Source organism: Cornus florida, unplaced genomic scaffold (genome assembly GCF_030987335.1).
Source record: "Cornus florida cultivar Cherokee Brave unplaced genomic scaffold, ASM3098733v1 CherokeeBrave_3.0.0_Hap2_Chr11, whole genome shotgun sequence".
In the NCBI taxonomy this organism is placed as follows: Eukaryota; Viridiplantae; Streptophyta; class Magnoliopsida; order Cornales; family Cornaceae; genus Cornus; species Cornus florida.
This window is the reverse complement of record NW_026775581.1, coordinates 80,898,928-80,926,300: the sequence shown is the minus strand read 5'-3', so window position 1 is coordinate 80,926,300 and position 27,373 is coordinate 80,898,928. Positions and strand designations below refer to the sequence as shown.

General features: G+C 36.4%; 4 protein-coding genes across 4 annotated transcripts; all 4 read left to right on the top strand.

Moving 5' to 3' along the window:
• LOC132281393 (putative disease resistance protein RGA1) lies at nt 1–15,337 on the top strand. Its single transcript, XM_059783102.1, has 2 exons — nt 1–1,837; nt 15,123–15,337. Exons 1-2 carry the CDS (start codon nt 1–3, stop codon nt 15,335–15,337), a joined length of 2,052 nt encoding a protein of 683 aa, XP_059639085.1.
• On the top strand, nt 15,086–18,689 carry LOC132284595 (uncharacterized). The gene is made up of 2 exons (XM_059786707.1): nt 15,086–15,595; nt 16,614–18,689. The coding sequence occupies exons 1-2, from the start codon at nt 15,395–15,397 to the stop codon at nt 16,794–16,796; spliced, it is 384 nt and encodes a 127-aa protein (XP_059642690.1). The 5' UTR covers nt 15,086–15,394; the 3' UTR covers nt 16,797–18,689.
• On the top strand, nt 17,540–19,020 carry LOC132281392 (uncharacterized). Its single transcript, XM_059783101.1, has 2 exons — nt 17,540–17,558; nt 18,462–19,020. Exons 1-2 carry the CDS (start codon nt 17,540–17,542, stop codon nt 18,794–18,796), a joined length of 354 nt encoding a protein of 117 aa, XP_059639084.1. The 3' UTR covers nt 18,797–19,020.
• Nucleotides 19,021–21,313: 2,293 nt separating this feature from the next.
• Nucleotides 21,314–21,742, top strand: LOC132281391 (protein FAR1-RELATED SEQUENCE 5-like). The gene has a single exon (XM_059783100.1). The coding sequence runs from the start codon at nt 21,314–21,316 to the stop codon at nt 21,740–21,742; it is 429 nt and encodes a 142-aa protein (XP_059639083.1).
• Nucleotides 21,743–27,373: the final 5,631 nt, after the last annotated feature.

Sequence of the window (27,373 nt, the reverse complement as noted above, 5' to 3'; positions counted from 1 at the left end):
ATGCATGATCTTATGCATGACCTTGCAGTTTTAGTTGCGAAAAGTGAGAGTTTGATGGTAAAATCGGACACAAAAGAAGTTCCTCCAAGAATCTGTCATGTGTCGGTTGATTTGCCATCTTTAAATGATAGACCATGGGAAATTCCAGCCCCGTTGCTTGGAGCTATCGGGATAAGAACATTTTTTTTGCCGGCTCAACCACTACATTTTCACGTTTCATATGCGGTGGAATTAGAGAATTCACTTTATGCAAAAATTGTTTCCACCTTTAAAAGGTTACGGGTGTTGGATCTGCATACATTGCGGATCGAAACGGTGCCAAGTTGCATAAGTAAGCTAACACATTTAAGGTATGTAGATCTCTCCGGTAATTATGGTATCGAGACTCTGCCAAATTCTATAACCGAGTTGCTAAATTTGCAAACCCTAAAACTTAGCAATTGTGGCCTGAAACGATTGCCAAGAGAGATCAGAAAATTGGTGAGCCTTAGGCATCTCGAGATTGATGGTTGCCATGGATTGAGTGATATGCCGAGTGGACTGGGGGAGCTGACTTGCCTTCGAGCTTTACAAGAATTCAAGGTGGGTCCATCTAACAGGTTAAGTGAATTGAAAGATCTAAACAATTTATGGGAGAAGCTGTCAATTGTACTACCGTGGAGGCTTCCGCTTTTAGGAAGGCCAAGATTAAAAGAAGCAGAGGAAGCAAACTTGAAGGAGAAACAACACCTTCAGTCTTTGATATTTGATTTTGGCAACTCTATTGATGATGATGATGGTGAGTTAGAGTCGGTGTTGGAAGCTCTCCGGCCGCACACAAATTTGAAAAAGCTTGAAATAAAAAGGTATCGGGGTGTGAGGTTACCAACATGGATGTCCTTCCTCCTGAATCTTGTTCAAATTTCTTTAGAGAATTGTAACGGATGCAAACATCTTCCAAAATTGGAGCAGCTTCCTTGTCTCAAAAGCCTCTCTCTTGATCACTTAGAATCGGTAGAGTACATAGATGACAACAGTTGTGGTGGTGTTAATGATGAGTCCTCCTCTTCTTCTCCATCTTCTTCAACAGAGCCAACAACAACAACAGCAACGTTCTTTCCATCACTGGAAAATCTCTATATCATGGAAATGCCAAAATTGAAGGAATGGTGGAGGAGTAAATTAGGAGAAGATGAAGAACAATCAACAGCAAACAATCAAGAAGAGCGGCAGCTATTATCACACCCATCATTTCCTTGTCTTGTTGAATCAGATATCTGCTTCTGCCCTCAGCTAACATCAATGCCTCTGCAACCAACTGTTGTAAAACTAAATTTTCGGCAAGTCAGCGGGAGGGTAGTACAAGAGCAGTTACTGACGATGGCAAAGGAAACCCCAACTACTGTTGCAACCTCATCTTCTTCACTCGTTCCTCTTTCCAACTTAGAGCAACTAGACACATGGGAAATTGAGGATCTAGTTACTCTGCCGGAGGAGGCATTCCGACTTCTCACTTCTCTACTAAAACTGAAGATTTATAGTTGTCCAAAACTAACCTCTCTGTCCGGAGGGATGAGGCATCTCACCACCCTCGTGTCCCTGGAAATCAAGTCCTGCAAAGAGTTGGATTTGTCAGATGGTGGCATGCATTTTCAAGGCCTCAGGAACCTAACTTCTCTGCGTATCGTCGATATTCCCAAGTTGGTGTCTCTTCCTGCGGGGCTTCAACACGTTACCACTCTCCAATCTCTATACATTGATGGTTGTAAAAATTTGGAAAGTTTACCAGAGTGGATAGGCAACCTCACATCACTTCAAAAACTTGGTATTTGTGTTTGCCCGAGTTTGAAGTCACTTGGTATTTGTATTTATCTTCCTTCTTCAGCTCTTAATTTGTTCAAATTTCAGCTGAATTTTTTATGTGGACGTTGAGACAATTATATACATATGTGGACATCTTTGTTTCTGTTTTGAACATAGGCACACCCACAAAGCATTGCACCTTTATACAAATATATATTCTCCTCATTGAAGAACAGAAACATATCCATTTACATATGGAATTCTCTATTTGGCAACAATATATGTTGATATTTGTTTGTCTTGATTTTACGTTTTTGCAGCCAACCACTTGATTTAGCTATCATTATCATTCCTTCTATTTTCAAAGATTAAAGGGATCGATAATCAATATGGCTTGCTATAAAGTTTACAGAATATACATATTTGTTGCATTTATGCATATTAATGTGAAATTTGATCATAATTCCTCTATGTTTTGATGAAATTGTAAAATTGTTTATGGAGGCAAAATGCTTCTCTCTATTATGTGCTTGATGTATATGTGAGCTCCTGATTCCCTTTTCAATGTTTTTTTTCTTTTTTTAGATTAGCAACATTTCAAGAAGAAATAAATCAAGAATTTAGTGTTTATAAAGGACTGCTTGGTTGAAGTCATAAAGGTAAGACTTTTGTCTTTGTATCCCATTCTTATTAAATTACCTCTATATTGAACAGTAGGCAAATTTTGGGCATGAGGATTGGAAATTCAAGTGTGCTCCTTCCTTCTATAGTCCATAAGCAACAATACCGTTCCACCAGAATTCAAATAGCACATTAGAAAAGATGTACTCATTTATTTATCTTCACTATTGGACATTACTTTTAGAAACTGCCAAAAGCCGTTCAATATGGTTGTTTAGGGACAAATGTTGGTATATGTCATAGTAGTTGAGTGTGTTCTCTGCGTTCTTATTTTTTATTGTTGCAAGCTTCAGTTTGTTTTTCTCTTCCATTTGACACACATATTCAATATGTGACACCCCCAACATTTTTCACGCATAAGTTGATCAGGTTTATACACGAAAAACGAGGGATATTAAAAACAATTGGCAATATACAAACATGGAATACAAAATGATGATAATAAAAGAATTTAGATAGGAAAGGAACACTAAATAATACAACATCCATCCATCCTTTATTTAAATACAGTAACTCCATTACAACTTGGAAATCCTATGTTAAGGATCCCTAAATATAAACCTGAGAGTTCAACGTCAAAAGTAAATAAAAACTGAAACTGAAGTAATACGTAAAACTTCTACCCTGAACTGGATCGTAAGAGTAGATGAGTTCGGATGGTGGTCTCACACTGCTAACCTCAACCTTGGAACGGGTACTGACCGTATCCTGAAATAACAACAATGGTGGGTCAACCCCACGAGCAAGTCCTCTCTACTATGACCCAAATCAGAGAATCAAATAAATTAATTATTCTGAATCGGACGAGTACTATATCTGTATACATCCTAAGAGAACTACCCAATGTATAATATGACCTCAACCAGAATAGACGGTGATCACTTAGACTCACTCTAGGTGGTTAAGTGTCGCCTTTCCCTACTCGGGAAATTAGCTATTATACATGGTGCACGGTACTGACAACACCGACTGTAAAGACTACACAGTAGTAACGCATCTCAATGTACTAATGAGTTACTAAGCATATCAATTAGGCAACACATGCCAACAATATTAATAAATATACCGAGTATGTCAATTAGGCAACACATGCCAATAATATTAAACCACATACCCCGACAGCCACACATCTGTCTATCGCAACGAATGCATAAGATATAAATGAGTCTAAACTTATTAGCCAGCTCACATGGTTCTATATGGCAACACATCCATATAATATAAATGCGACATAATTAAACAGTCCATTTATTTCCTGAAATGCACACCGCATAATAATCATGGTTTATATATCATTTGACAGTATAAACATCCCACAAGATATCATGGATAATTTATATGACTAAAACCATGGCATTATTTAATTTAACAGTAATGTTTGATACCATTTAATAAGATAATAACACTATTTCTATTTAACAATGTCATTAAATAAATCACATTAATATCCGTACTGTAAACGAGCCAATACATGCTTAGAAAAGATTAATCGGCCATAAGAATAAGTAACGGGTATTAAAATAATAATTTCGTGGTCCGTTAAACCCGTAAATACCAACACAGTACCTAAAAATCCAAGTTTAAGGTTCTGGAATTTACAAAATAGGCCCTAGGGGTATTCTGGTAACTTCCAGCAGCTGACAGGGCCCTTCACGCGCCCCCACGCGCCGCCCTAAGCTCCCCCACGCGCAGCCCAACCTTCCCCACTCTCCCACGCGCTTGTACGCGCGTCTGGAGGGTTCCACGCTAGCGCACGCGCTTCCACGCGCGCGTTGATGGCTTCTTGCTGACGCGGCGTCCTCCAGTTGGTTGGCTGCATCATCTTTCCTACATGCGCGCCACACCGGATCAATCCACCTATCTTCCCTCCATCCAACGCTCACAGATCCGGGTGTACCGCGGTAACATGGACCGCGGTGCACCGGATCAATCGCTCCTGTTAATGGCCCAGATGCGCGCGCATACCCTCCTATGGTGCGCCGCATCACACCGGATCACTCCGGTCATCTCCCCCATTGCCGGCGACCGGAAAACTCGCCGGAAGGTCGCCGGAAATTGCAGAAAAGCCCCGAAAAAATCTAGAAAATTCTAGAAAAATCCCTAAAACCTTATTTAATTATTTTCAGCCATTATTAATTTCATAGGATACTAAATAAATATATACCGTCCTATATAATTAAAATTTCATTAATTTAATAAACTAAAATTAATAATTTATTAACCTCCTAACCTAGGCTCTATGCATAAAAATAAACTAAACAATTAATTTATTAACTCAAAGGGGAAAAGTAGACAATAACTTGCCTTTTTGGATTTAAAATAAATCCGCCGGTTGCGCGTAGTCGGGTAAATTCGCCTACATCGGTCCAAGCTTCTTTCTCTCTCTCTTTTCCTTTCACTCTTATAAAATATCTCTCTGTAATTTTTAAGCTTTCTAACTTAAGTGAGTTGCCTTAAGGGTAAGTTGGCTAACTAATATATATATACAAACTTATATAATATATATAATACAAATATCTAAATTTACATTAACTTCTCACCCATTCCTCACATTCCTACCTATAACATTTAAGCCAAGCAAGACAAGTCAAGCAAAATGTCCTAAGGTTCAACTATGGGAATGAAATCCTATCCTAAGATTTAATTTTTCATCATTACATTGATTTAGTAATATTATTATTATTATTATAATTATTATTATAATTATTATATTATTATTATTATTATTATTATTATTTTATTAAGAATACATTACAATCATAATTATACTTTACAATATAAATATAATACTTTAATTAACTAATATTGCTTAATATAAACCTTACCAATAAAAATATAAAATAAGAATACATGCACAATTTAAATGAACAAATTTACTATTTTAACATGCACAATTAATTTACATGCACCATTAAATGAACCTAATATAATAATGTAGCATGCACAATAATAGGTAAAGAAATCCACACATAAATGAATTTAAATAAACTAAACTCTTTAATAAAATACGGGGTATTACATTTTCCCCCCCTAATAAAGGAATTTCGTCCCCGAAATTCACTACATACCTGTAGTAAAAAGCTCTGGATACTTGGCACGGATAATATCTTCTCGTTCCCAAGTAGACTCTGTAGCACTATGATGACTCCACTGTACACGTACTAATGGAATAGTCTTCGTGCGCAGTATCTGATTCCTACGATCGAGAATACAGTAAGGTTGTTCCAAATAGGTTACATCGGGTTGCAACTCAATTTCACCCACATCAATGTGTTGATATCGATCTTCTTCCCGTAGAAATTTTCGCAGCATAGATACATGAAAAACATTATGTACCCTATGAAGATTATCTGGTAGAGCCAGACGATAAGCTACTGCCCCAATCCGATCTGTAATCATAAAAGGACCCACAAACCGAGGCGATAACTTACCCTTGGACCCAAACCGCATTACTCCCTTCATGGGAGAAACCTTAAGCAAAACCTGATCACCAACCTTAAACTCCAAAACACGAGTTCGACGGTCAGCATAATTTTTCTGTCTGCTTTGAGCTGTACGCATCCGATCCCTAATGATAACGATCTTTTCTAGACGTGTCCTTAATAAATTCAGGACCCAGAAAGCTGTTCTCACCAACTCCAAGCCAACAGACAGGAGACCTACACGGTCTACCGTACAAAGCCTCAAATGGTGCCATACCAATAGTTTTCTGATAACTATTGTTATAAGCAAACTCTAAAAGCGGCAAATATTCCTCCCAATTGCCCTTAAAATCAAGAACACATGCCCGCAACATATCTTCTAAAATCTGATTAACTCACTCAGTCTGTCCATCTGTTTGAGGATGATAAGCAGTGCTAAGATAAAGTTCTGTACCCAAAGCCTGCTGGAAGCTCCTCCAAAATCCTGATACAAACTTCGGATCTCTATCTGATACGATGGACAATGTACGCCATGAAGTTTCACCATTTCTGCAATATAAAGCTTAGCATACTGTTCTGACGTAAAGTTTGAACGAACAGGCAGAAAATGAGCGGACTTGGTCAATCTATCAACAATGACCCAAATAGAGTTGTGATTATGCTGTGAAGTAGGTAATCCCTCTATGAAGTCCATAGAAATACTCTCCCATTTCCACTCTGGTATAGGAAGCGGCTGTAACGATCCTGGCGGTCTCTGATGATCAATCTTAATCATCTGACATGTGCTACATTTAGAGACAAAGATAGCTATATCTCTTTTCATGCCGGCCCACCAAAATTGGCGTTTCATGTCCTGATACATCTTGTCTCCCCCTGGATGTACAGAGAACTAAGAAGTGTGTGTCTCTCTCATCACAACATTTCTCAAATTGTCAGCTGAAGGCACAATTAAACGTCCCTTGTACCTCAATCCTCCATCAGTCCCTATAGAATAAAAAGGAACATCTCCGGAGGCTAACTCCGAAACCCGATCAATACACTGTTGATCTGAGAGTTGCGCTTGAATGACCTGATGAATGATAGAAGGAGTTACTACCACACATGCCATAAAAGCGTCTGCTAACTCATCAACAGTCTTCAAAGCATCGCACTCTGTTGCAAACAAAGTCGAAAGGCTGACATAGGGTCGACGGCTGAGTGCGTCTGCTACAACATTCGCTTTCCCTGGATGATACTGAATAGAGAAGTGATAGTCTTTCACGAACTCCAACCATCTGCGCTGTCTCATATTCAGTTCCCTCTGTGTGAACAAATACTGTAGACTTTTATGATCGCTAAACAATCGAAAAGTCTCTCCCAAAAGATAATGCCTCCAAATACGCAAGGCAAAAACCACTGCTGCGAGCTCTAGATCGTGAGTCGGGTAATTAAGCTCATGAGGCTTAAGCTTCCTGGACCCATAAGAAACTGGTCGCTCTTCTTGCATCAACACACAACCCAAACCCTTCAGAGAAGCGTCGGTAAATACTAAATACTCGATTCCACTCTGAGGTGTGGCTAAGACAGGTGCAGAAGTTAACTTACTCTTCAATTCAGCAAAAGCAGTCTGACAAGAATCATCCCATACAAATGGTACATTCTTCTTAGTCAGATGAGTAAGTGGACCCGCAATTTTGGAAAATCCCTGGATGAACCTGCGATAATACCCCGCCAATCCCAGAAAACTACGAATCTCTGTCGGTGAGGTAGGCTGTCCCCACTCCATAACGGCCGCAACCTTGGCTGGATCTACTGCTAACCCTTCTTCTGACACTATATGACCCAGAAATTTGACCTCTTTATGCCAAAATTCACACTTCTCAAACTTCGCAAACAACTGATGTTCTCGAAGTGTCTGCAACACTGTGCGTAAATGTCTGGCATGGTCCTTCTCCGACTTAGAGTAAACCAGAATATCATCAATGAAAACAATGACAAACTGATCTAAGTATTCTCTGAATACCCTATTCATCAAGTCCATAAAGACAGCTGGAGCGTTCGTTAAACCGAAAGGCATAACACAAAACTCATAAGATCCGTACCTTGTGAGAAATGCTGTCTTTGGAACATCTTGTTCTCTGACTTGTAGCTGATGATAACCAGACCTCAAATCGATCTTTGAGAAGTAAGTAGCTCCCTTCAACTGATCGAACAGGTCATCAATTCTGGGCAACGGGTACTTGTTGCGAATAGTGACCTTGTTCAGTTCTCTGTAATCAATACAAAGACGAAGAGATCCATCCTTCTTCTTAACAAACAGTACTGGTGCTCCCCATGGTGAAGTACTCCTGCGAATAAATCCCTGGCTGAGCAACTGCTGAATTTGATCTTTCAACTCTCGCATCTCCACTGGTGCCATTCTGTACGGCGCCTTAGCAATAGGCGTAGTGCCTGGAGCTAAATCAATGACGAAGTCTATCTCTCGACTCGGTGGCAAGCCTGGAATTTCCTGGAATACATCCTGGAATTCCTGTACTACCGGAATACTGTCAAGAGATACCACAGTCGCTTCCTGTGAGTGCTCCTCAAGAACGAATAAATAAGTGCTAGGCCCTCTATCAGGTTGTGGTACAACAAGAAGATACATCTCCTGTCCTGGTATAGCAAATACAATAGACTTTTCGTAACAGTTAACCTGAGCATGATACTGAGATAACCAGTCCATCCCAAGTATAACATCATACGAATGCATATCTAACACTAACAAATTTGCAAGAAATCGAAGCCGGCCCATATCTATAAGGATATCACCGCTACACTCTCATAAAATTGCGCCAACTCCCAATGGGGTATAAATATTAAGAGGTTGGTCACATAACTGAGTCGTCATACCAGATAAGGTAACAAAAGATCTAGACACGAAAGAATGTGATGCCCCAGTGTCAAACAGTATACGAGCAGTTCTACCATGTATAGAAAACATACCCTCAATAGCCTGAGGAGCCTGCGCATTATGTGGCATGAAGTTATAAACTCTGCCATGATGCAACTGCTGTGGAGGTTGTCCCGGAGGAAATGGTGGTGCTGGAAGTGCCGGAAAATTCTGAACTTGCCCACGTGGCATCGGTGGGGCCGGTAGAGGTAATGGCTGGTTAGGTCTCGGCTGCCCATACTGTCCCTGCTTAGCTTTGGGACACATCTTGGCCGGATGCCCAATTTCTCTACAGTGATAACAACGTCCCGTAAAAGGACCTGCCTGCCTTCTCTGTTGATTTCCCGACCACTGTTCCTGTCCGGTCTGAGTTACCCCACCTTGTCTACCCTGATTAGGGACTCCATCCCTCTGCACATCTGGGTTTCCTTTGTTTTTCTTCCAAGGTTGATGTCCTTGAAATCTGCCCCGATCATTGGACTTAGTACCACTACTGTTTCCTTTCTCCACTGTCTGGTAGTCTCGGTTAGCCCGCTTATCTCCCTTGGACTTCCGGTAATCACTCCTCATCTGGCAGTGCTGTAAAGCGGCATTAACCACCTGGATGTAAGTAGTATATGCAGGACTACCTATGATCACCACTTTAATCGGCCATATCAACCCCTTAACAAAGCGGTCTCTCTTCTTCTCTTCCGTATTGACCTCCTCTGGTGCAAATAATGACAAATTAATGAACTTCTGTTCATACTCAGCCACAGTCATATCCTCCTGTTGCAGATCCAGAAATTCAGTCTTCATCGCTGATCTTACTGACATAGGAAAATACTTGTCATCAAAGCGAGTCTGAAATTCAGCATAAGTCAATCTGGTTCTCTCTTCGACAGTAGTAATAGACTCCCACCACTGCAATGCATTGCCTATCAGCATAAACGTAGCTAGCATCTGTTTCTGCACTTCGGTACAGATTACCATCCGAAGATGACGCTCGCTCTCCTGTTTCCACTGATATGCTAACAAGACATCTGTGGACCCCGCAAATGATGGTGGATTCCCTCTGACAAACGAGTGACGAGTTTTGTCCCATGACATTGGCTGTGCCACTGGTTCAGGAACAGGTACTATCGGAGGAGGTTGCTGGTTTCGTAGAGCAGATGCTACTCCTGCTGCTACAGCTCGTGCAATAATATCAGCAACTTGAGGGGAAAATTCCTGATTCTCATTTTGAGTTGGGGAAGTACTGCGATGACGGTTCGCATTCCTTGTCCCACGCCGAGACATCCTTCTTTTGAATTCAGAAAAATCTAACGTCAGTGCATTATAATGGACCGACTAAAAGAATACAAAGAACCCTAATACTTAGGCTCTAATTATCAGAATACACAACGCGGAAGTATAGTAATCACAGATCCCTAAGATACTCGAACCTAAAATGCTCTGATACCAACTGTGACACCCCCAACATTTTCCACGCATAAGTTGATCAGGCTTATACACGAAAAACGAGGGATATCAAAAACAATTGGCAATATACAAGCATGGAATACAAAATGATGATAATAAAAGAATTTAGATAGGAAAGGAACACTAAATAGTACAACATCCATCCATCCTTTATTTAAATATAGTAACTCTATTACAACTTGGAAATTCTATGTCAAGGATCCCTAAATATAAACCTGAGAGTTCAACGTCAAAAGTAAATAAAAACTGAAACTGAAGTAATACGTAAAACTTCTACCCTGAACTGGATCGTAAGAGTAGATGAGTTCGGATGGTGGTCCCACACTGCTAACCTCAACCTTGGAACGGGTACTGACCGTATCCTGAAATAACAACAATGGTGGGTCAACCCCACGAGCAAGTCCTCTCTACTATGACCCAAATCAGAGAATCAAATAAATTAATCATTATGAATCGGACGAGTACTATATCTGTATACATCCTAAGGGAACTACCCAATGTATAATATGACCTCAACCAGAATAGACGGTGATCACTTAGACTCACTCTAGGTGGTTAAGTGTCGCCTTTCCTTACCCGGGAAATCAGCTATTATACATGGTGCACGGTACTGACAACACCAACTGTAAAGACTACACAGTAGTAACGCATCTTAATGTACTAATGAGTTACTAAGCATATCAATTAGGCAACACATGCCAACAATATTAATAAATATACCGAGTATGTCAATTAGGCAACACATGCCAATAATATTAAACCACATACCCCGACAGCCACACATCTGTCTATCGCAACGAATGCATAAGATATAAATGAGTCTAAACTTATTAGCCAGCTCACATGGTTCTATATGACAACACATCCATATAATATAAATGCGACATAATTAAACAGTCCATTTATTTCCTGAAATGTACACCGCATAATAATCATGATTTATATATCATTTGACAGTATAAACATCCCACAAGATATCATGGATAATTTATATGACTAAAACCATGGCATTATTTAATTTAACAGTAATGTTTGATACCATTTAATAAGATAATAACACTATTTATATTTAACAATGTCATTAAATAAATCACATTAATATCCGTACTGTAAACGAGCCAATACATGCTTAGAAAAGATTAATCGGCTATAAGAATAAGTAACGGGTATTAAAATAATAATTTCGTGGTCCGTTAAACCCGTAAATACCAACACAGTACCTAAAAATCCAAGTTTAAGGTTCTGGAATTTACAAAACAGGCCCTAGGGGTATTCTGGTAACTTCCAGCAGCTGACAGGGCCCTTCACGCGCCCCCACGCGCCGCCCTAAGCTCCCCCACGCGCAGCCCAACCTTCCCCACTCTCCCACGCGCTTGTACGCGCGTCTGGAGGGTTCCACGCTAGCGCACGCGCTTCCACGCGCGCGTTGATGGCTTCTTGCTGACGCGGCGTCCTCCAGTTGGTTGGCTGCATCATCTTTCCTACATGCGCGCCACACCGGATCAATCCACCTATCTTCCCTCCATCCAACGCTCACAGATCCGGGTGTACCGCGGTAACATGGACCGCGGTGCACCGGATCAATCGCTCCTGTTAATGGCCCAGATGCGCGCGCATACCCTCCTATGGTGCGCCGCATCACACCGGATCACTCCGGTCATCTCCCCCATTGCCGGCGACCGGAAAACTCGCCGGAAGGTCGCCGGAAATTGCAGAAAAGCCCCGGAAAAATCTAGAAAATTCTAGAAAAATCCCTAAAACCTTATTTAATTATTTTCAGCCATTATTAATTTCATAGGATACTAAATAAATATATACCGTCCTATATAATTAAAATTTCATTAATTTAATAAACTAAAATTAATAATTTATTAACCTCCTAAACTAGGCTCTATGCATAAAAATAAACTAAACAATTAATTTATTAACTCAAAGGGGAAAAGTAGATAATAACTTGCCTTTTTGGATTTAAAATAAATCCGCCGGTTGCGCGTAGTCGGGTAAATTCGCCTACATCGGTCCAAACTTCTTTCTCTCTCTTTTTTCCTTTCACTCTTATAAAATAGCTCTCTGTAATTTTTAAGCTTTCTAACTTAAGTGAGTTGCCTTAAGGGTAAGTTGGCTAACTAATATATATATACAAACTTATATAATATATATAATACAAATATCTAAATTTACATTAACTTCTCACCCATTCCTCACATTCCTACCTATAACATTTAAGCCAAGCAAGCCAAGTCAAGCAAAATGTCCTAAGGTTCAACTATGGGAATGAAATCCTATCCTAAGATTTAATTTTTCATCATTACATTGATTTAGTAATAATATTATTATTATTATAATAATAATAATAATTATTATTATTATTATTATTATTAGTTTATTAAGAATACATTACAATCATAATTATACTTTACAATATAAATATAATACTTTAATTAACTAATATTGCTTAATATAAACCTTACCAATAAAAATATAAAATAAGAATACATCCACAATTTAAATGAACAAATTTACTATTTTAACATGCACAATTAATTTACATGCACCATTAAATGAACCTAATATAATAATGTAGCATGCACAATAATAGGTAAAGAAATCCACACATAAATGAATTTAAATAAACTAAACTCTTTAATAAAATACGGGGTATTACACAATAGGTACTCTCTATCATGATAACTCAAACAACTTCATTGTCGAATAACTCATTCCTAATAAGAATCTTGCTCAATTAAAATTCGGTTACATATTTGAATCATATCCTATGGTTCGAATCCGTATTCAAACCTCCAAATTCTATTATAATTGAATCAAAATCGATTTTAGTGATTTGATCTGATTCAAATTTGACTATGACGAAGTATTTTTTATGTACTAGATAATTTTTTCTCTGGGATTCTTTTTTAAGTTTTATGAAAAATTTAATTTATTTCCGTCAATACAATTAAGGGAAAATTTCTAAGCCTTGTGAGAAAATTTAGTGTTATATATGTAATTTCAAATTTTTCTTGATTCAGGAAAAAAAAAAATTTTAAATTTTTCTTGGAGTCAGCTTGTTAGGTTGGCATGAGCCAATTTTGAAGGAGACAGGTGGGAGATTTAAACTATAATATCCTAAATCACTTGCAACATAGCAGTAAGTCATCCAATCACATGGTCACTATTGTGGCAACTCCTTACCTTTAGGTTTCCTGTTAATTGATTGTTGCAAAAAACTGAAAAAAGAAGCTGATGATGGATACAATTGAGCATAATCAAATGGAGGTCTCAGTTTTGAAGTCCCAAAAAGTTAATATAGGATCAATTTATTATATTATTTTATTTGTTTTTTCCGGGGGACATTTTCTCAGCTACAGAATGTAGCATTTTTTTCCCCTAAGCTTTAAATAATGTAGCATTGGTGATTCATATATAGATTTTCATTTTATTGAAAAGCCCTTAAAACCAAAAAAATAAATAAATATGTGATTTCAGCATTTTTTCCGTCCAACATGTGCAGCAACATACTATCCTTTCATGTACGAAGCTGAATCCCAATTAAGGAGGTTTTGAACAAAGGCAGACCCGCAGAGCACCAAGAACCCAGTTGACTTTATATCCTGTCCTAGTATTTCTTCTATTTTTTTTCTTGCATTTTCATTTAGCAGCTATGGTTAAAAATTCAAGGAGGTCTTCTGTACTTTATAAAATCTAGTTTGTATCCATTTAAGATTACCTTTTATATATTTGTTTTGTAGATGTAAAGAATATTATAATCAAAATGTCATTGCCACTCGGGGCAGTTCTTGTGAATATAGTGGCTGTACTAATTTCTGACAATTTTACCTCGGTATTTCTATGGTTTCCAAGCTCAACCAACCAACATGAAAACCTGCATTAGATTAGAGCAAGAGATCTTAATTGACCAATTCTCTCCTGCCTAGCTTATTTTCTTTTAAATGACTGACACAACGTATTGTCACTGATGAAATTTGAGTCGTATAGACTGTGCTTAACTAGTCCACATCAAGGATAATTCTAGGGGTAGGGGAAGAGAAAAATTAACATGGGTAGAGTTATTAAAGAAAGACATACTAACATATGCTTTGACTAATGTTATGGCGTCAGATTGAATGGTATGGAAAAATAGGATTCATGTAGACTTGTTAATTTTTCTATTGTGATAAATTGTAAAATATTATGAACTTCTAGCTCAATACGATTTGGGAACTTCTTGCCTCAATGCATGTGGATATTAATCACCCACTCAAAATAAATAAATTACATATCATTTTTGTTTGTTGGTTACCATCAAATTAAATTCGTCAAACGTTTGTTGGCTAGTTTTGGGCTGGTTTAGAGCATAAAACAGAATTACATTCTTTTACTTCTTCAGTGTTTGCTATAAAGGCCTCTCAATACAGTCAACAAAGGACAAAAAGGTGAAAATAGATGAGACTACTAATATAAAGATGCATTTTCAATACAGTCAACTTTTAAATATCGTTGCAAATGGACATAGCCTATTAAGTTTCTCATGTCATTTTCAGTGCTTCACGTTACTCCTTAAAAAAATGTTGCCCTGTCCTAAATAATGCCTTCTAGTCATGACTTCAGTTATCATATCAAATGGCCGGAGCCTTTGAACCTTTCCATGCATTTTTCACTGCTCCAAAGTCAGTCCTTTTAGTGCCGTCAAACTTTATTATTCAGCAAATTTGCCTAGTAGTGGCTTCCAAAACACAACACTGATTTGTATCTATCTTGTTGACCCAATGTTGCAAACCAAGGGTACATGAAATATTTTGATGATAACAAATCATTAAAAATTTGAATTTAATGATTAATGAAATACTTTGTGTACAATCTTTCAGAAATCTCTGGCGTGATTGGGATTAGGGGAGAAATAATGGGAGGTGGTAACAGGAGGGACGATGGATCGTTGGTGATCAACAATAACAATGTGTTTTCAGCGCTTGAGAGTCTTAGGAAGAAGAAGAAAACTGGTAAGTCAAAGAACAATAGTTCTTCAAATGCCCAAGTGTTACAAGGGGAAACTTGTCCCATATCGGATCCGGATGGGAAGTGACATGGGTATAAATGGGTGGGTATGCAGCACTACCCAACAGTTCGAGCTTTTGTGTAAATGGGCAAGCGCCCACCCGTTACACCAAGCGAGGAACCAGAGAAGCAGGTTTTCTGGGCCCTAGCACCACTGAAGGTGAAATTGTGGGCAGATGTTGATGATGAGGACGATGACGATTATTATACAACCATGGCTCCTCCTCAATCTGTTTGGGGTTTGTCGGGAGCTCAGCATGTTGAGGAGAAGCCAGGTCCTGAAGAGGTGAGAATATGAGTTTCTTTTATCCATTGTCAACTAATATACATTATATATAGTTTCTTCTTTTGATGGAGGTCATATGTTGTTTGCCTTTGAATCTGGTAACATTTGAAGACGAAAATTTTGTTGAAATGTCAGCTTTCTGGTTTGTCTATTGGTTGGTTTTTTAATGTTAATTTTATGACAGTTCGTTGAGTTGTCCAGGAGTAACATACTCATGATTACACATGTGCCTTAAGGAATTTATACTGTTATACCATTTCCATTGCTGATTAATAAATATGTATGTTAAAGTCCTCTTCTAGTAATGTATTTGTTGCTTGTTTTCATCTATCATTAGCTGGTTATGTATGCAATACTAGTGGTACCTATTTATTAATTCTGTTTTAAGGTAAAAAAAATAAGTAAATTTTTAAAATTAAGATGTCACACTAAGAAATTGGTAAACTGAAATCACCGTTTACATGAATCACCTCTCTCTTCCTTAGTTTTGTTGTTATTGGTCTTCATTTCATGTAGTCAAACTATTTAAATGGATTCTGTCATTTTACATCTAACAGTACTACTTCAGTTGTTTAATGAACATGTTCGTTTTTAATTTCTTCTTGTCTTGCCACACAGTCATCTCAATTTTTGCTTTGGCTAAATTAATTTTAACGAGTATCATATCTTGTTTTATGGTCGTCCAACATTTTATCTAATAAAATACGGTTGGTCTAATAAATATTTTATACGATTTACCTTTCAAGTTTATAGGTACATGTTGATGGCACTCCATGCCAGATTATGCAAGAGGAATACATGGAAACATTGCTTTTCATTTTATATTTGCTCGTTAAGATTACGAAGTATTGATTATGCAAATACCTTCTTCTTCATCATCTTTTTTTTTTTTTTTTTTGGCAAATCAGTTCAAATGCCGGATTCTTGTAAATGGCTGACAAATAACTAACATTGTCCTGATGCTGTCCCATGTACTTTCGATTTATGTCGACACAATCCTTGTTTTTTGGAATTGCAGGAAATTGGAAGTGGAGAAGATATTCTTGATGAAGGTGGTGATGATGTGGAGGAAGAGCATGACCGGAACCAGATGTTACAGTACATCCCTGAGTCAGTGGTAAAGAAGGCCGCTGAAGTTTCTTACGCACCTAAAGAGGCAGAAAGACGGCTTTTTTGGGAGTATTTATTTATTTATTTCTGATGATCTATTTCTATCCCACATCTGTTTAGTAATATGCAAATCCGTATTACATAGATTCTCCTTGATGTATCCGTGTCGAAACAACATGACATGGGGGATATCTATTAGATACATGAACCTAAAGCTGGCATCCTGATACTATACATCCAATGATGGAGGAAGAACTAATAGCTCAAATGTTATAGGAAAAAAATGTTCTTTACACTTTTTGATAGATGAAAACTCATTTTTTCTTAACGTGGGTAGTGTTAGTAAGGATATGATAACATATGGTTTGGTTGAGGCTATGACCTTCTATAGAACAGAAAGGAAAAATAGAATTATGTAACCGACTCCAAGTATTTGAAAGAAAGACTTTGTTGTTGTTTTATGGAAACCGCTTTTTTTCATTACCATAGCTGGGAGGGATACTGTATCTACCCTTAATTTAATTTAGACACTGCTCGAATGCCTTTATGTCCCTCAGCCACTTTCGGAGATGCCTAAACTGACCATCCAAAAGCATTTGCTTCCGTTTTCTCGAAAGCCCAGGCCCAAGAAGTTGAAGTTTCTCTTACCAAAGCTCTTTACCAGTTCCCCAAGAAGTTGAAGCTTCTCTTGCCAAAGCTCTTTAACCAAGGCCTAGCGGTACCAGGGCCCTACTTCCCAAAGAGAGGTCAGGGATTTGAGCCTCCACGGAGGCATGTGTGTGTAAGTACCAACTAGGGAAAAAAAAAATTTATGACTACAGTCCTATTAGTGCAATGGCTGGTAGACTTTTTGGTACAAAAAGAATAATTGATAGTCATAGCAAGTTGGAAATTCTGTTCTATTGAAGGGGTTCATTGAAGAACAATATTAACATACATTACACAATTATATCGTGTAATATATTTAAATGTGTAGGAGGGGTCTATGTATCCATAGTTAACTTCTAGACACATTTGAAGTCAAGTTTCTAAATCCTTGGATTGGGGATTCAAGGAAGTCGGAGACTTGGTCACACGCTAGTCCTTGATACACGTACTCGGTTCCATATTAAGTCCTTGTAATTTGGACGAAAATGATGTTTCTAACTCTCACATGCACACAAAACCATGTCAGCACCCTTTCACCCATGCATCCATGATCCACCTCCCACACCTTTTAATCCCCCAGATTGCAGTGAATATTGTAATTCTATCACTTCTTCTTCTTCATGCTATCTTCAAATTGGTAATGGTCTTAATCATTAAATGGCACTTCCCTCTGAACTATGAAGTAGTTTTTTACTGTATGATTCTCTTGTGATATTGCTATAAATTTGTTTGGCACATGAAGATTTAGTAAAAGGTCGTCACTCGTCAGAGACTAAGTGCATCGCGAGTATATGGAAGCTTGAAGACAAAACTGTTTTGTCCGATACAGAAAATTCTTTAGTCAAGAAAAAGGATTGCTATCGTGTGTTGTCATATTTACTAATTGAAAATGGGGCTACAAATTTATGTATTCCTTGTTAGCAATTCTTGTTGACCATTTGAAAATTTGATATTAATTTTGTGGTGTGTTTTCAGTTGGAAAAGTTTTAATTTCTACCATATTTGTAATTCATATATTGAGAGTGTTTGTCTAAACTCTAAGATCATCTTCCTTTGGTTGCACTTGCATATGCTGCAAAAGAGAAGCAAGAAGGGGTACCAAACTGAGATAGAGATCGAGATACGGCGAAGAAAGAAAATGCCCCTGCAGAGTCCAAAACCGCAAAGAAAAAGAAAAAGAAGGATAAATCTTCCAAGGAGGTGAAGGAATCATATGATCAGACCAACAGCTCAGATGCAACTAATGGACCAGTGAATGCTGCTGGGACCGAGCAAGCAGAAGAAGATGCATCTACGGTTGATGTAAAAGAGCGGCTAAAGAAGATGGCATCTATGATATATGCTGCTGCAAAAACTGCTGCTACGGAGGCTGCTGCAAGAAGTGCAAAGCTTGCCGCGGCAAAGAAGAAAGAGAAGAACCATTACAACCTTTTGGCTCATTGATCATGTTATATCTTCTATCGGACAGTTTTCCTCATTGAGAAATCATTTTTTTTATTTTTATAATGGTACTAATTTCTCCATCATGTACCTATTGATCTTTAAAGTTGATGAACGGCTCTATGAAAAAAGGTTATACATTTCTTCTTGTATTTTTTTTTCCTAAGTGGTACTCACGCACACGTCTGTTCTTTATCGTCAACCTCTGATCTATTTTTGAAAAGTAAGAGGTTAATACTGTTAGGTCACTGGCCCGTTGGTACATTTCTTCTTGTACACTTCTTTCTACTGAAATGGTACCTAATTCTTGTTTGGAGATTATCCTTTCTCAATTACGAAGTTTAGAAATAGTTCAACTGTATGCTAACTGGCATGCTTTTTCGGGTTCAGCGACTGTAGTTTTCATCATTGTCGGAGGTTGAATTAGAAAGAAATATCTGCTTTTGTAGATTGACCCTCAGGAAAGAGCTATTCTCTCCTTCACTTGATGTGGACGATGAGAGGTGTTCTTTTTGCTAGTTTTGGTCTGTCTTCTTGTACTGTGGCTAGGTTCTTTTGCTGGCATTCACAAAAGCAGAAGGCTTTGAAATACAAACCTTACCTATGATTTATTTTAACAAAAAGAATAAAGTATACCAATCGTACGTCAAATTGTCTCGAAATGATATTTAAAGTAGTTGGATATATGCAAATCTAATAAAATTAAAGTAAGATTGGAGGAGAGTGAGTGAGAGAATTTTTTTATTTTTTATCCTTTTTATTTTCAAGTGTTGGTATACGTGAGAGATGGTGGAGACCTTTTATAAGGGTGGGACTGCAATCTTTCTTTTGGCCATCAATAAATGGATAGTTTTATTTATTTAATAGTATTTATAATTTTTATTAAACATTAATAACACGTAGGGGTTGAAATGCAGATTTGAAGGAAGTACTAAACTTGTTTAAAGTTTATTTTTAGTGTAAATTCCTTGAAATTTGGTCAGTATAAGATTTACGTTTGTTTGTCAAATTACACGGACTTCCCCTGTCATAACCGTAGATTGAATGGTGTTAATTATTATTGTGTAATTACATTTTTGTCCTTATTATATGGTGTTAACTATTATTGTGTAATTACATTTCTATCCTTATTATATATATTATTTTTTATTTCAAAATTTCAAAGATCAAATGCCCATCTATATTTATTATTACCTTTCAAGTCAGAGAAAAAATAAAAAAGAGATTACTTTTCACCAACCATTAAACTCGTTGACTCCTCCTTTCCATCTTCATATTTTCTCTTTTCACCAAAAATATCTATTTCATTTATTTGTACATCATTTTAACACTGGACGCTAGCAGAGTTGGTGGGAGGGGGACCTCTAAGTGCTAGACCACCAAATTTAGTATATGGATGTCAGTTCGATTCTCTTGTAGCACTGCAAGTTCTCGACTTACTTGTTACTCTAGTCCGGGGTTTACAAGTCCAAAGGGCAGAGAGTTCCCACATCGTAAAAAAATAAAATAAAATAAAAGAACAAACATAGCTAGTATATGTAGCTTGAATTTTGGTCGTGGTAAAAATCGAAACATATTTGATGATTTTGAACTACTTAATAATGTTGTAACATAAAAAATTCATGTAAAGCCTTTAAACCCACATGGCATGATTCCTTGACTTGATTCACATAGATAAAGAACTTGCTATATATATATATATATATTCTGACATTCACTGTCATTATTTTTATTATGCGGAACTATCTCAATGTTTTATTTATTTTTTGATTCTAGGAATTTGGTAAATAATAAATTTTCTTACCAAAACAAATTAATAGTAAACTTCTCCAAACAAGACCAAATAAGATGCAACTAAAGACTAAACAGTGAGTTGCAGGCATAAAACTTTTGCTTCAGGTACAACAGCGGTAATAGCATAATATAAATGTTGGAGTGTATTGATGTATTTCCATTTGCCAAGAAGGGTAATGCGTAAATCACTCTCTTGTAACTCTAAGTAAAAAACATAAGTTGCCATCGCATAGGAAGGTAAAAGAAGCTCATGGTCAAATGTTATCAAATATGCGTGAATCAGGTGTAAGGACAAATTTGATGATGAATTTTTTGGCCGTTGAAGCTGGTGGATATCATAATATTGGTTTTACCTCAAAAGATGCAAGAAACTTTTTAGGTATTAAACGAATAGCAGAGATTCAAAATGGAGATGTGCAATCGGTTCTTGATTTTCTAGAAAATCAACAAACTAATAATCGGTCGTTCTATTATTCAATTCAAGTTGATTCAGAGGATGGGAAGACTAATTTTTTTTGGGCAGATTCTAGATCACGAATGGACTATCACTATTTTGGGAATGTTGTTTGCTTTGATCCAACATATGGGACAAATAGGTATGGTATGCCATTTGTCCCTATTGTAGGGGTTAATCATCATTATCAAATAGTGTTATTTGGTGGTGCATTTCTTTTTGATGAAACCGAGGAATCTTTTTTTTGGGTAATTTTAACATGAATGAAAGCGATGAATGAAAAAAAACCTAAAGTGATTCTTACTGACCAAGAGTCTGCAATTGCTGGGGCAATATCACGTGCACTACCTGGAACTCGACATCGTTTTTGTCTTTGGCATATCACAAGAAATGCTACAAAAAATTTGGGCAGTATATACAATGCACATAATGGATTTAAGAGTGATTTCAATAATTGCTTGTATGGATGTGAATCCATAGAAGATTTTGAGTTTACATGGGATGGAATGTTGGAGAAGTATGGCTTGAGAGATAATAAATGGTTGATGGGATTATACGGGAAAAAGGAAAAATGGGCAGCTGTTTATACACATAATGTCTTCTATGCATCTATGTACACAACACAACGTAGTGAAAGTATAAATGCCTACTTTGATGGGTACTTGAAGAAGGATATGCCATTATGTGAATTTGTAAAATAATATGAAAAAGCTGTCGTACATAAGAGGGAAATGGAAAATGATGAAGATTTTGAGACACTCTATAAGAGGCTTTTTTTAAGGATTGAAATGGACATTGAAGAAAATGCATCTAAAGTTTATACAAGAGCAATCTTTAGAATGTTTCAAGATAAGTTACTATCAGGTCTCAATTACAATCATGAAATGACTGCGAATATGGATAGAACAAATTTTCTTGTATGGAGAGGAAATCGAAAAGATGTTGGACATATTGTCAATTTTGATAATTCTGCCATGTCTATTAATGTAAAATGTACATGTCAACTTTTTGAATTTGCAGGATACTTATGCCGACATATCCTAAAGGTGTTTGTTATCATGAATATTTGAAATGTTCCAACACAATACATATTAAAAAGGTGGACAAAAGATGCAAAGTCTGGGCCTATGGTGGATGAGATAGGTGAACAAATGCAAGCTGATTGTCATGCGCCTGTGACACTTCGGTATAGCAGTCTTTGTCGTGAGTTTTCAAGCATTGCCGAAAAAAGTGCTATGCATAAGGAAATATACAACTTGGCTATGAATGGTTTGAGGAAGTTGTCAAATGAAATTGATGTTGCAAGGAATGCACTCGCAATTAGCCATGTTGAATCTGATATGACAAAAAATGGTTCTACAGTTTCCAATAATGTTGATAATCATAGAAGGTTACTTGATCCTTCGATTGTGAGGCATAAAGGGCGCCCACAAAGAATTCAATCATTTCTAGATAGGCCAAAAAGGCTTAGTAGGGTTACGAAGCATGTGACTGCCTCACAAGGGATACAAGGTAACGTTAGTAAGTTGAATATTGATCACTTTATATATGTACATTATTTACATGAATTTCAAAATTTACTATTCTATATAATCTTTCATGTATGACAAAGAAAAAAGCATGCTTCCAGTTCAAATGATGCTTCTGGTTTTGATTTTAATGATTTTCATGAGGTAACTACTTATTAGATTGTAAAGTATCACTTTTTATTTAATTATGTTAATCAATTTATTAAGGTTGACAAATATTTCTCTATTGCAGAATTTTGGAAATGATATATGAATTTAAAGTACATGGAGTCTTTTGTATTAGCGTGATGGTAGAGGTGAAATCCAGTTAAACAAAATTACAAGCAAACAACAATCATTAATGCAAGCATGTATTTTTTCATACCCTAAATCAAATGTCTTTAATAGCTTCTTTGTCTCATACATTCCTTTAGGAAGCTGGTTATCTGGTGGAAGCATAACACGAAGAATTTTAAAAAGCTCATCATATCCGGTGTCAGATAGATTAAAAGCAGTTTTATGCTTATATAAAGCAACAGTTGCTGATATAATTGTAAATGTCGTGCAATCTGTATATAAAGGAATTTCAGCATGTTCCAACGCCTCTCTAAACTCACCCTCTCTACTTCCTTCAATATGCTCTGTAGCAGCGTTGTCTTCACCACCAAAATATACATCCCTGAACATCTCATATGTTTCAGGTATTTCCATACGATCTTGATTGCCTTTATTTACTACTTGTGTACTCCTCTTCTCTCCATGAAAAACCCATACAGTGTAATTGGAATCCATTCCCTTTTCCACTATATGCTCATACACCTTATGGTAATGTTGATATTGTGAGTTTAAACAAAGTTTACAGGGGCATAAAATGGTATCTTGATTCCTTGCATTACCTCGAGCCGAAGCGATAAATCTTTTTGCTCCATTTATATACTCTTCTGAAGCTCTACAATTGAACACTTACAACTTTTAATTATTAAAAAAATAATAGGTTTAATGTTTTAGCTTTTATCGATAAAGCTTTTTGTTATTCTAATAACCTGTCATCAAGGTGCATCCAGCCTTTATCCCCCATAGCTCCTTGCTGACTTATTCAATAACTCTAGTAAAAGTTATTAATAACCTACAACAACTTCATCATGAGTAAAAAAAGATCAATTTTGTGATTATATATCTAGACTATGGCCACTTTACTAATTGAATTTTTGTTATTAAAAAAAAAAAAAAAAACATTAATATTTTTTTGTCAAATGGAACTACTATGAAGAAGTGAGCTTCAATAGATTGTTAGTGTTATATGTGATTTTTATATTAATGTTTTGTTATATTTTATTTTGAAATGTGTTTTTTTTCACTCTTGTTGAGTGTTGTGGCCCAGAGAAGTATGCCTCTCTCTTTCCCTGTATTTGGTGTTTTGTTTTTAATGAAAAAATGTAACATTGTCTGGGATTTCTTTTCTTTGTGAAATGGGTGAGGCTATAATTCATTTCCAGCAGTATTTTCTGTTGGGAAACGTGCTAGTTTTAAAAACTTTTCGAGAGATTTTCATTCACAGATCTTGATTCATCACATAGAGACAAGTTTTATGCAAAAATAAAATATGATGTATCTTCAATTAACAGATTGAATACTTACATCAAAGGTCTGAATAAACCTGTAATACCCCTAATTTCAAAAGGATAGTCCTGGTATATAATTTATTGTTTAAAATTGCTTTTGATTATTTCTTTGGTTTGATTTAATTGTTTTAGTTACTTACTTGTTTTAATTTCATTTATTTAATTTTATTTAATTGTTGTAATTGAAATTAATTATTTAGTTGGTTTGTTTTAGTTGTTTTAAATTGACTTAACTTAATTTACTTAACTTAAATGGTTTAATGAGTTTACTTTAATTGTTGAAAGTTGTTTAAAGTGAATTGTTTTATTTACAGTTAATTTTGTTTTCCACGTAACTGTATGGAAGGTGGCACATAGAGTTATATTAGGTTTAAGCTCAGCCGCCATTGTATTTTAACCTAGATTGTTCTATGGGCCGAGTTATGCATGGATTAGGGTTAATATCTAAGTCTATAAAAACATACGCTTACTGGGGTTTAGGGTTTTAGAAATACATAAGTTTACGTCTGTAGCATAAGGGACTGCTAAGAAACAGAGACTGAGCAAGGGGGCATAACAAAGCAGAGCAAGGGAAAACTCAGAGACGTGGAATTTGTGTTTCAACTCTGAAAAGGCAAGTTTATGTTCTTCTCTTTCCCATGAATTTATGTTCTGTGCATGCTTAGTTATACTCCAGGAATTAAAGTAAGAATTAATTACATCGTTTATACATGTTGAAACAGTTTCTAGCATCATTAAGTTTAATCTGTTTATCAGTAGTTTACAAGTTCTATTTGAAAACTGATTGTCGTTGCATTACAAACTAATGTTTAATTAAATTCTTGTTTATATAACTCTATCTTGTGATTACTCTGGGATGTGGATGGGATCTAAAAACGGGAAATAAAACTAAGTTCAATGACTGGAAACCACCGGAGTAGGAGAAGACAACAGAAGAAGAACAGACGTATACTTGAAGTGGAGAAGGCTCTTCTTAAAATGGAGAAGGTTCTTCTTGAAGTGGAGAATGCTCTACTTGAGTGGAGAAGGCTCTACTTATTAGGAGAAGGCTCTACTTTTTTGGATAAGGCTCTCTGAAACACAGAACCTTCTCTTTCTCTTAAATATCACGTATACTAAGTTTTAAATGGTCTGTTTGGTTAAATCTGAGTTTCTGAAACTATTTAAAGGCTATTGAATGATGTAATATACTGCTTAGGACTTATAAAATAATGGAGAAGCAAGCTTATATTCTGGAATAAAGGATAGAATTAACATAAGTTTAAACAAGGGCTATATGTGAAAGATTAAACAACTGATTTGAAGTACAGACTGTTTTAGAAATCTGATGCCTGTACACGACCCTAAGTTTTAAAATTATGTTGTGTAGCTAAGGTTTAAGCATTCTGTTATTGAATTATATGTATGCTTGGTTGGAATTAACGGACAATTAAATCTGTTGTATATCTCTGTTAGGACACTGTTTGGAGGAGATTTGATCCTTTTGCATGGTCTTAAGTTTTAGATTTTGTTTTACAACTGTGTTTTAAGCATGTTTTTATTCAATAATGTATATGCTTAGTTGGATTAAACTGATGCTTAAATCTGTACATAAAGTACACCAGTCAGGGTACTGTTTGGATAAGCAAAATTGCATAAACCTGTTTTATTAATTTAATAGACTGAAACTTGGATTCTAAATTTTCAGTGGAGACATGGTTTAGTGACACACATGTTAAACTATACTTATGATTGTTTTGGAATGTGTTAATAGTAAATTCTACTATTTCTGTCAACTAAGTAAACTGGAGGATAGTATGCACCGGTATGGGACGGTGGCTACTAGGTATGGATTGGTTCAGACACTAAGCCTACCTAATTTCGAATGAGGTTCGGATTAGCACTAAAAGTTAAGTCCGACTTCTATTAGTGTCAGGTCAGTAAGAAACTGAATGACATAATTAGATTTCTGGGATGAATTGTTATACAGATATCGAGCCACTATATCAGATGGATGATATTCTGTAGTAGGAGGATACAGACTTTATATATTTATGTTATGATGTCATGGTATGAGCTTGAGTCTCATGACCATGGTTAGGGTGCGTATATCACCTAGGATGGATAGCTGGACAGAGGTGTTGTTCCCTGGTAGGTTTAGGTACACATGACCACGTAATGTGCAATTTGCATAGTATCTTTACTCAGGTTGAGACAGACATATTGGACTAGTGAGCGTCCTATAGTGTGTAATATATACATATATGGACTACTCTAGATATTTTTGAGTCTATCTAAGATGTATCTGCTTATCGGATTCCTGTTTGGATCGTAGTAGATCAGGACTTGCATGTGGGCCTGACCCACTTTTTTATTTTTTAAGTGCTCGTCAGTTCCAGGGTTAGAGCTTGGTCGTGCAGAGCAGATAGCGACTTCTATTCTACCAACTACGTAGGATTACTTACTTATCAGCTTTGGATTTTTATTTCAGTTGTTTCATTTACAATGGGGATTTTTAGTAAAGGGTCCATTAGATGGATTCTCGAGTTGTTAATTAATTAGAGATTTTGGATTAATGGATCTTAATGATTATACCTTGAGGATTTTTCAATTAGAGTTCTTTCCAACCATTTATTATTTATTTCTTCTGCTTTCAATTTGTATTCTGTGCTCGTTAAAATATTAATTGTTTGATATTTTCCTCGAGTTTGGGCCTGGGCCTGATCAACCCGTGTCTCGGATTCGAGGGGTATCACAAAACCTTTAAATCTTTCCTCTAAAGTGAATGTTCTCACTTATTGTAGATCCCTTAGCAATATGCCTTCTCTTTCGATCTCCATCTTCTTAGTAATTGTTTTGCCTTTAAAAATCACTCATAAGCCTCCATCAATGACCTTGGAAAATTAGGCTTGTGGGAGCCTCCATTAGATGAGAACATTAACCCTAATTTTCTAGAGAGAGAAAATATATTCCTTTTTTCTTCTTCCAAAAAATTACCCCTAAAATATACATAGACCATGTATATTTATAGGCAACATAAAGATAAAGAAAAGGAAACAACAATTCATTCTCAATCTCTAATTCACATGTCTCAAATCTAATAGAATTCCAATATCAAGTTGGGCTATGAGTGAGAATTCTTTGGGATTATTATTTTATTGGCTACAACGAATTAATAATTGGCCCGGTCCATGGACCCAATTCAATTAATTCATAAATTAAT